Source organism: Euleptes europaea, chromosome 7, assembly GCF_029931775.1.
Source record: "Euleptes europaea isolate rEulEur1 chromosome 7, rEulEur1.hap1, whole genome shotgun sequence".
Taxonomy (NCBI): Eukaryota; Metazoa; Chordata; class Lepidosauria; order Squamata; family Sphaerodactylidae; genus Euleptes; species Euleptes europaea.
Genome location: NC_079318.1, coordinates 96,351,048 through 96,362,235, shown reverse-complemented (window position 1 = coordinate 96,362,235; position 11,188 = coordinate 96,351,048). Strand labels below are relative to the sequence as shown.

Genomic DNA, 11,188 nt, shown 5'->3' with positions numbered 1-11,188 from the left:
TCTGCAAGAACACAGGAAAAAGCAGAAGGGGTATCAGGTGAAATAAATACTGTGAGGCTTAGCACATTGACACCACTACGACAGGAGGAGTGGCCCCACACATTCCAGATTAGAAAAGCAGGTCAGATCTCTTTTTGAACATGACCTTCTGCCGTGCAATATTTCCTCCACTGAATGCACTGAGCTGATGTTTGTAGGAGTGCAGACCTCAACTGTAAGCTAAGGTTTATGCCCCAACAATTATCTTTTAAATTTTCCACCTCTAGGATAGAACTGTCTACTCTAATCCCGTGTAGTGGGAAAGAACATTTTGGGGAGGTGTTCCCATTTACACAAATAAAAGCTGGAATATGTGAGGAAGTGGGGGGGGGTGATAATCTGGACATCCCAACCCATCCCCAGAATTTTCCCCTCCAGGATTCTCCCAGCTCTTAATTTTAAAGGACCCCCAATTTTAAAAAGTTTTCAACTGCTGTCAATATTTGGTTCACAGTAAGGCATGTCTGAGCAATGAAGGTGAGTCTGTAAGATCATAGGGAGGAGAAAAAAATACTGTTAAGCACAAGAAGTCCAAGAGGCTCAGTGTATTATAGAGGATGGGAAGAAAAAAGGAAATTTAGCCCTGCCAAACAAATTGGGAGCATTGCTGCACCCCTTGAATGAACATGGAAACTGCACCTTATATTCTAATAGTGGAGTGTGCCCCAATCTGACTCAGATCAGTAAAGAAAAGTAAGCCCTGTGCCAAGAAAGTGACACCCTATTGATTAGGTGGAGTCAAGAATAAACTCCAAGGTTATCCCTACAATACAGGTGTATGTCACATACATCTTTGTTTACACCAGGTTTAGTCCCAAGATTACAACATAACGAGAACCTTCCACAAACTTCTAAACTTTGAAACAGCTTGATCTGTGGAAGAGGAGAAAGGCTAAACAAGGATTTTGATATCAAGTACCATAAATACACAATGGATATTCTGGATATCCTTAGCTAACCTATTCTCATCACATCTCATAAGCTACACATGGTCAGCCCTGGTTAGTATTTGGATGGGAGACCACCAAGGAATTCCAGCATCATTATGCAGACGAAGGCAATGGCAAGTTGCCTTGAAAACCCTGCGGGGTTGCCATAAATCGGCTGTGACTTGACGGCGCTTTATACACGCAAGTACACAATGAGGTTAGAATTAGGCCAAGGTGCTATTGAAGCTAAAGTATGGCTACAAGCTTTCAAACATCGAGTAAAGGTCATATTTTCAACTCATAAGGAGGGCCTGATCTACAAACTAAACAAAGATCAGTTTTGCTCCAGTAGGATGCAAGAAATAGACAAGAAACTATTAATCCTAGGCCTATCTAAGGAAACCTTTTTAGGTATGGGGGAAAGTCAATCTATATTAACCATCAAGAACTATTTATTTATTTATTTAAAAAAATAGATTACTCCAGCTCTATAATGCATGCTAGGAGAGTATGCTCTACCCAATTTTTAGGTATCCTTCCATCTTTGCAAACTCCAACTTATTTTAGCAATTTAGTAGTCCCTCGTTACCATAGAGCATGCATGCTTGCTCACTTGAATGCCACCCCTTCAGTGGTGTTAAATAGAAGATATGACAATTTACCTTATTCAGATAGGCTTTGTCCATATGATCTGAAGAGAGTAGATTCATTATCCCATATGATGTTGGAATGCCCCCAATATAATTCCTATTGCAATCAATAGATTGTGTGTGTGTGTAAAGTGCCTTCAAGTCGCAGCCGACTTATGGCGACCCCTTTTGGGGTTTTCATGGCAAGAGACTAACAGAGGTGGTTTGCCAGTGCCTTCCTCTGCACAGCAACCGTGGTATTCCTTGGTGGTCTCCCATCCAAATACTAACCAGGGCTGACCCTGCTTAGCTTCTGAGATCTGACAAGATCAGGCTAGCCTGGGCCATCCAGGTCAGGGCAATCAATAGATTACCCCTATTTTAATCAAATTACCTGCCACCGTAACAAAAGATAAAACAGTACCCTTTTTGCTGGCGGATAGAGACCCAAGAACAACATTGGTGGTAGCCAAGTATCTCTCCACCGTATTTTCTTTAAAGAAATAAAGGCTCCCTTTTTACCACTCAAGATCTTTTGGTCAAGAGAGCTTGAAAGAAGGAAAGGTGTACAATGAGGAAGACTTTATGTAAGAGGGTACTAGTTGAGGTATACAACTAGTACTTGTGAAGTCATATCACTACCTCAGAAGTTATCGAAGGTTTTGAATAAGACATACTGACCTGCTTCTCAGAGGAGTAGAACGGCAAGAGAGATTGAGAGGTGAAGCTGTTGGAATACTCGAGACCAACAATGGCTTTTATACTGTGTCCGTGGCATGATTGTTGCTTGGGGAACTCCTAATGCCCATAAAGTCTTAATTAGAACACCATCAATATTTCCTGGTTCCACCACATCCAGGGTTGCTTTAATAATCTAGAAGGTACTGAACAAATGAATTTTGCAGTCATTAGTTCACTATAATGAATCAAGTATTAATATTTTTGTTGTGATTTCCTGGAGGGTTTTCTTTAAAACTGAGTGGCAGTTCTTTAAACATGAACACATCATCCCCATTGCATGTAGTGTGGTCTACCTCTGAGTAGGAGAGCACAAAGATGCTGTCATAAGCCCTTTTCATTCTCCCTAATTTTCCTTACTGGAGTTCCTGATTTTTTGTTTGTTTGTTTGTTTGTTTTGTTTATTGCCATCTTTTGTACCTTAATAGTGCAATCCAACACAGGGTAATTCCAGTCTTAACCCATTCGTTTCTGTGGCCTTACTCTGCATAATATTGGGCTGCCTAGGTCAAAAAATGAAAATATAATGTTGAAAATGTGCAATTGTATTGGGGAAAAATTACAGGTAGTAAAAGGCTTGTAAGGTATGGATTCGCCTTGCCTAAGGAACAAACAAAACTGAAATGGGGATTTTGGGGTACAAATTGAGGGCCTGCAAAATATTGCAGATCCCCTAAATCCGATTCACATTTGGAATGCTTATGGAATTCTCCACTGCTGAATTCCTCCCTAGATTATGAGAACCTTTTACCAGCCAAAAATCAAAATTCTCCCCCCACTGCAGGTCTAGGGGGGTGGAATTCCATTGGGCCCAAGGAAACTTCAACAAAAAGCTCTGTGGGATGAGTGTCTTGTGCAGTCCAGCCAATAGGACGAACATAAATATGCAGGTTTTTAAAACAAACAAATTTTCACTCAATCATTAACAAAATTTATTCCAGGATAAACTTTTGTGAATCAGAGCACACTTCACCGTATGCATTAAGAACCAGCATGGTATGAGAGCCAGTGTGGTGTAGTGGTTAGGAGCGGTGGACTCTAATTTGGAGAACTGGGTTTGATTCCTTACTCCTCCACATGAGCAGTGGACTCTAATCTGGTGGACCTGGTTGGTTTGCCCACTTCTACACATGGGTGACCTTGGACCAGTCACAGTTTTCTTCGAACTCTGTCAACCCCACCTACCTCCTAAGGTGTCTGTTGTGGGGAGAGGAAAGGAAGGAGATTGTAAGCTGGTTTGATTCTCCTTAAAAGGTAGAGAAAGACAGCATATAAAAACCAACTCTTCTTCTTCTTCTTCGTGCAAGTGTTTATACTCAAAAATGTAGAGAACTGAAAGGTGTGATGGGTTAAGGGGTTACAAATACAATCCAGTTTAAAGAAATATCCTGTCGAACAACTGAGCAATCCACACTCGGAGGTGAAGAAAACCTCTCTCAACTGTTGACAAAGGAGTAGTCTTAAACTGGTGTAGTTAGTGCAGGGTGAGGCCTGTCTTGGATGCCCCAGACTAGGCTGATCTTATCAGATCTCAGAAGCTAAGCAGGGTTGGCCCTGGTTAGTACTTTAATGGGAGACCACCAAGGAAGTCTAGGGTTGCAACTCAGAGGCGGGCGATGGCCAACCACTTCTGAACGTCACCATAAATTGGCTGCAACTTAACAGCGTTTTCTACCATAATGCAGAGTGAACGATCATATGCAGATATGCTACGTGGCAACTGAGTTAGGAGAGCAAAGATGTATAGCTGAACTAATTAATATCTGTAAGAGCCAGCATAGTTTAGTGGTTAAGAGCAGTGGTTTGGAGAGGTGGACTCTGATCTGGAGAACTGGGTATGATTCCCCACTCCTCCACATGAGTGGCGAACACTAATCTGGCAAACTGGGTTGGTTTCCCCACTCCTACACATGAAGCCTGCTGGGTGACCTTGGGCTAGTCACAGCTCTCTTAGAGCTCTCTCAGCCCCACCTACCTCACAGGGTGTCTGTTGTGGGGAGGGGAAGGGAAGGAGACTATGCCAGTTTGATTCTCCCCTAAGTGGTAGAGAAAGTTTGCATATAAAAACCAACTCTTCTTCTAAGAGAAGAGATATGAATATCTACTGTGATGGGGGTTGGGAGGATGACAGGTCCTGGATGCCAGTACTCAATTTCTTGATGAACACTGGTTTAGCAATTTCCCATTGGCCTTTCCCATTGAAGTTCTTATGCCGAAGAAGAGTGACTGTAGGCAAACAGTTCTACCATCCTGCTTTGCCTATCCATCCACTTTGTGTGGATTGATTACTGTTTGGATTAGATACTATACTTTGTAACATCTCTCTCTGCTTCCTTTTCTTTCGCCTGCCGCTTTCAGTATAAATATTTCTGCCTCATGGATGAACACTTCATGCATCTGATGAATGAGTTCCAACACATGGGAAGCTTATGCTGGAAATATTTGTGTTACTATTTTGGGGAGTATTCAAAGAAAGTCGGATTTAAAACGTCTATTGGTTTTACCCCATGCAATTTTGCCTCAGGATGTGCATTTGTGTCCAAACAAATGAGATAAGGCATCAGGAAAGAACCATTCCCTTCATTTGTTAACATAGCAATATGCCTGGGGAAAGAAACAAAATCAAACCAGACAAATAAACAACAATGAGTAAATAAACAAATGAATACAGCAGCAATTTTAGTAACAAATATCATGAAAATTTTGGCATGTATTTTAAATAATGACCACCCTGAATTTTGATGTGTAGGGTTGCCAGGTCCCTCTTTGCCACCAGTGCAAAGGTCTTGGGGCAGAGCCTGAGGAGGGTGGGGTTTGGAGAGGGGAGGGCCATAGAGTCCAATTACCAAAGCGGCCATTTTCTCCAGATGAACTGATCACTATCGGCTGGAGATCAGTTGTAATAGCAGGAGATCTCCAGCTACTACCTGGATTTAGGTAACCCTATTGATGTGTTTTAAATGTTCTTCTTTCTTTACAATAGAAAAAATATTTACCGCTGTTTTTGAAGCAGTGGGTGCAGAGTGGGTGCAGAGGAAAGTGATGAGGATGATCAGGGGCCTGGAGGCCATGCCCTATGAGGAAAGGCTGAAGGACTTGTTCAGACTAAAAAAGACGAGCTTGAGGGGGTCATGATTGCTCTCTTGAAGTTTTTGAAAGGTTGTCACTTAGAGGAGGGCAGGGTGTCGTTCCTGTTGGCAGCAGAGGATAGGACTTGCAATAATGTATATATTACAAGTGGAAAGATACTGGCTGGATATTAGGGAAACTCTTTTTACAGTAAGAGTTGCTCAGCAGCAGAATCAGCTACCTATGGAGGTGGTGAGCTCCCCCTCTCCAGCAGTCTTTAAGCAGAGGCTTGGCGAACACTTGTCAGGGATTCTCTAGACTGATCCTGCATTGAGCAGGGGGTTGGACTACATGGCCTGTATGCCCCCTTCCCACGCCATGATCCTATGGTTCTATGATCTCTCCAAAGCAAAAACAAATAAACAAACAAACAAAACCCTAATATAAAAACTGCCCTGATCAGCTTTTGTAAATTTGCTGCCCTTGATGAGCAGCATTTTCGAGTCATTTTCTAAGATCAAAGTGCACATTAGAATATGGTTCTTTGGAGTTAGTCAGACTGGCAGCAAGATGCCAACCTGAGATGTAATCTGGGTGTACTAACCTGGCTAAAATGCATAGCTGGCTTTACAAGCAATATTTTTGGGATCCCTGTGCATATATTAGCCCATTATCAAAAGAATAAATAGTCTAAATACTCTCAAGCACCATGTAGCATGCTTTTATACTTTAATTAATATGAACACTGGGTTGATTCTATTCTCATCCTTCTCCCCTTCCCTTCATCCACAGATGTAGACCCCATTCCACCCTCCCTCATTTGAAATCATCAGCTTTTTCCTGTGTTTTGGCACTATGTTCCCTGTTACCTCTCCTCCAGAAGGGGGGGAGGTGATTGTAAGCCGCTTTGAGACTCCTTAAAGATAGAGAAAAAGTGGTGTATGAAAAACCAGAGCCCCGTGGCGCAGAGTGGTAAGCTGCACTACTGCAGTCATAAAAACATAGAGTTGGAAAAGACCACCAGGGTCATCTAGTCCAACCCCCTGCACAATGCAGGAAATTTACAACTACCTCCCCCACACACCCTCCCCCACATACATCTTCTGTGTACTCCATGCACAGAAGATGGCCAAGATGCCCTTCCTCTCATGATCTGCCTAAGGTCCAAGCTCTGCTCATAACCTGAGTTCGATCCTGACGAAAGTCAGTTTCAGGTAGCTGGCTTGAGGTTGACTCAGCCTTCCATCCTTCTGAGGTTGGTAAAATGAGTACCTAGCTTGCTGGGGGTAAAGTGAAGATGACCAGGGAAGGCAATGGCAAACCACCCCGTAAACATACTCTGCCTAGTAAATGTTGGGATGTGACATCACCCCATGGGTCAGGAATGACCCAATGCTTGCACGGGGGACTACTTTTACCTTTATCTTTATAAAAAAAAACAGCAACTCTTCTTCTTCTAAGTACCAACTATCAAAGCATTGGAAATGCTAATAGCAATCCTGGCCAGAGACAACAAAATAACCAGGTGACATCTTAGCTGGAATCTGACATCTAGAAGATGCCACAGAGACTTGGGGGATCTAGAGGCTAGATTATGTCTTCCTGAAGACCCCAGAGAAGGATTCTTTAACTGAAAGGGAATGGGAAAACAGAAGCCATCAAATCTGTTGGCACAGAGGGAGAGATGTCCATTTTGTTTGATTCCATTTGGAGGAAGGAGCTCTAACATCTGAGTCCCTTCCTGATGACCATAACTGCCATATGGAGCAGATGAAGGTTGCCTGCCTGGTGAAAGACTCAAAGTTAATATAAAGCTTGACAAACACTTTAACTTCTAAGTTAAAGAGCCTGCCTTAGAACATGATCAGCTAGAACATGTACAAACAGAGAGAAAGGGGAACTACGAGTTGGCACCTTTCTTTTGTATTCCTTGCTCAATCCATTGCTGTGCAGAGAGTGTGTGTGCAGACCTTGTATTTCTTGTACATTATTTTCTACTGTAAATGCTGGTAGTTGTTCTTCATATCTCATAGACCTCCAGTGATTGAATACACTATTCAAAATGAGTGGCTGGGGAAGGGATCAGTCAATTGCTAAATCACTGTTTCCCCAGGAGTCTGCAAATGCAGCAAGCCATCCCAGTGGTAACCAGATTTTAGATAGCGGGAAACACGAACACCAAGTGGAGCCTTCGAACAGCAGTGCAGAAGGGAAGCTGGGGCCATTTATGCATGGTTGTTTCCTTACAGTCTCCCTGCCGACTACTTCGGGGCACTGCCTTGATTATGCTTGCATTTTCCGACCGTCTGTGGTCGCCTTGCTCTCCCCGCGCATTTCCGCGCATTTCTTGCTCTCCCCTGCGTTTTCTGCATGCTGGCTGAATACGAATCCAGAAAACATGGAAAATTCAAGCATAATCAAAACAAAACCACGAAGTAATTGGAGGGGTGACTGTGGGGTCTTCATATCACGTAGCCATGCGTAAATCGCCTAGGAGTATTGCTCCTTTGGGCAGATTATTCCTAAAAGAACCAGTTGGTGGCAGCGTACTGGAAGAGAAGTAAGAGGAAACCCCTTCAAGGGTCAGGTGAGCCCGGGGAGCATCATGTAGCAGGAGGGAGACCCAGGACGGTCAGTGAGTGCCTAAACGTCTTGTAGGGCTGAACAAAACAGCACTCACATGTCAGCAGGGCTGTTCTGCCGCTCTGTTGACTCAGATTCCCCAGAGTGGGAAACAAACAAACAAACAATTGAGATGAAAATATCAGGGAGTTTAATTATTATAGTGAACTAAGGACTGCAGAATTCTTTGATTCAATACCTTGGGGGTTATTGAAATAATTTCTAGATGTGATGAAACCAGCAGATTTTAAGGGTGTTCTAATTAAGACATTGTGTACAAAGAGGTTTCTCTGAACTAATGAGAATGCCACATAGTATAAAAGCCCTGGTCTCTCTCTGGTCTTTCAACAGCTTCATTTCTCTACCTCTCCGGAGTTTTTCTTCATAGAGAAGAGGGTAAGTTGGACCATCAAAATCACTTTGTATGTTTTGAAATCGGATTTATGCTGAGCTTTTATACATTGCAATTTATATTTTCTTAAACGGGGTTATATGTGTTATGTACCTGTGGTGGTGGTGGTAGAAAGTGCCATCAAAAAGCAACCAACCTATGGCAACTCCATAGGGGTTTGCCTTTGCCTAAGGTGGTTTACCTTTGCCTGCCTCTGCATAGTGACCCTGCCTGGACTTCCTTGGTGGACTCCCATCCAAGTACAGTCCAGGGCCAACCCTGCTTAGCTTCCAAGGTCTGATGAGATTGGGGTAGACTGGGCCATCCAGGTCAAGGCAAGAGATGTACAGAGGTAGTTTGTCAATGCCTGCCTATGCATAGCAACCCTGGACTTCCTTGGTGGTCTCCCATCCAAGTAATGAACAGGGCCAACCCTGCTTAGTTTCCGAGATCTTGCCAGGCTAGCTTGGGTATCGATTTTTAAATACTCTCCGTTGGGTATTTTATCCATAGAGATCGAGTGATTCCTGATGTATTTCCATAGTTAGCACTTGGCCAAAGATGTTTCGTAATATTTGAGCTTGTTTTCCTATTCTTGTATTGAGAACCTAAACTCCTCTAAGAGTATTTTCAGTCTCTTAACAGAACCCCAGAACTTATGAGGGGGGCTGGGAAGGGAATCTTATGTGGGAATATCATGCCCTCCTTCAAAACTACATTTGATTCACATGCAGAAGTGGTTGTTATGTATAATATTTCTGGTCCACTTGTGTGTTAACTTGCATTCAGATATGGTTTCTGTTGGGTCCAGCAAGATGGAACCACCGGAATATTTCCACTACTGGAGGGGGGAGTCAATTTTTGTCTGGATCCTCACCCCTGCTTGAGACCTCCAATTTTACCTCAGGATGTTCCTAAAGATGCCCTGTTCCTGAGGAGCAGCATTTGGAGGTGCAATTTGGGGTACAGTCGAGAGGGGAAAGATGAGGAATTCCTGCTCCATTGACAGAAATGCCTTCCTTCAGCAGATGTTTTCTTTTGTTTCTAAGCCAGAGTGCAGTACCACCACCTCAGTCTAACAGCTGATTTAAGATGCTTCCAGTAAGAACAGTGTTCTGGATGCACCAATAAGTTGTGCTACTCAGCATGCTCATAGCTTGAATACACCAATTCTTCCTGAAGGGCTTGGAGAATCCTGGAGGGGAAGAGTTTGAGGATGGGTTGGGATGTCCAGATTATTACCCCCTCCTCCCAACTTTCTCACATGTTCCATCTTTAATTTGAATAAATGAGAACTCCTCTCCAAAGAGGTCCTTCCCACCTCTCAGAATTAGAGTAGCCAGTTAGGAACATAATGATATAAGAAAAGCAATGCTGGATTAGACCAAGGCCCATCAAGTCCAGCAGTCTGTTCACACAGTGGCCAACCAGGTGCCTCCAGGAAGCCACAAACAAGACGACTGCAGCAGCAGCATCCTGCCTGTATTCCACAGCACCTAAGATAATAGGAATGCACCTCTGATCCTGGAGATAATAGGTATGCATCATGACCAGTATCCATTTTGACTAGTAGCCATGGATAGCCCTCTCCTCCATGAACATGTCCACTCCCCTCTTAAAGCCTTCCAAGTTGGCAGCCATCACCACAGGGAGTTCCACAATTTAACTATGTGTTGTATGAAGGAATACTCTCTCCGAGAAGCTGAAAATTCAAAAGATAATTGTTGGGGCATAAACCTTCGCTTACAATTGAAGTCAGCACTCCTACAAACATCAGCTCAGTATATTCAGTCGAGGAAATGTTGCACTGCAGGCGGTCATGTTCAAAAAGAGATGTGACTTGCTCCTCTAACGTGGAATGTGTGGGGCCACTCTTTCCATTGCAGCTGTGTTTCTCTGCTAAGCCCCACAGTATTTCTTTCACCTGATACCCCTTCTGCTTCCTCCTGTGTTCTTGCAGACTCACCTTCGTAACTCAGACATGGCTAACTGTGGACCACCATCCTACGCCATCCCATCCTGTGCCTCCTCTCCAGTGATCGGCTTCGGATCGGCACATCATGGCTATGGTGGCCTCCACACCGGCTTTGGCTCTGGTCCCTTAGTTCATGCCGGCGTGCCCTCAGCTAGCCTCGGTACGCTTTCCGGGGTGGAGCCTTCCTGTATCAACCAGATCCCACCAGCCGAAGTTCTTATCCAGCCACCCCCTTCTGTCGTGATCATGCCGGGGCCCATCCTCTCGGCTACGGGCCAGCCTGTTAAAGTAGGGGGCAACACTCCATGTGCAGTTACCTATGGGGGCCATCCCGTTCGAGTAGGGGGCAGGTTCCGCAGAGGGAGTTTTGGCCAGTTGGGAGGAGGCTCCCTAGGCCAAGGAGGCAATGTCATCGTGGGCCGCAGAGGCAGCACCTGCTATACTCCTCACTAAATTGGTACTCTGGGAGGAGAATTGGGAGGCTCCCTTGGGAGGAGAAGCAGTATCTTCCTTCCACCTTGCTAAATTCTCCTGAACTCATTATATGGAGAAACAAAGAAAGTTCTAGAGAGACATTGCAGATTAGCCCAGCTTGAGGTTAGATGTGCTCAGGACCCTCCGTCCAGCTGAAGTCAATGAGAGCTTGGGGGATGCATGTATCCTTGATGATAGACCCAGATATATTGGTTTATGCATCTAATCTATTAATATTGATTACTGTATTCTCTCTTTCTTTATGAGGAATTTCTTCATTTCTGTACATCAGTTGTGCTTTCCCCCACTTTAAAAATGTTTC

General features: G+C 43.9%; 1 protein-coding gene across 1 annotated transcript; it reads left to right on the top strand.

The window, feature by feature from the left end:
* The first annotated feature begins 10,398 nt into the window (after nt 1-10,398).
* Nucleotides 10,399-10,845, top strand: LOC130480903 (feather keratin 4-like). The gene has a single exon (XM_056853525.1). The coding sequence runs from the start codon at nt 10,399-10,401 to the stop codon at nt 10,843-10,845; it is 447 nt and encodes a 148-aa protein (XP_056709503.1).
* The last annotated feature ends 343 nt before the right edge of the window (nt 10,846-11,188 follow it).

Coding starts and splice junctions, on each gene's coding strand:
- LOC130480903 (XM_056853525.1), top strand. CDS start 10,399: ATGGCTAACTGTGGACCACCATCCTACGCCATCCCATCCTGTGCCTCC.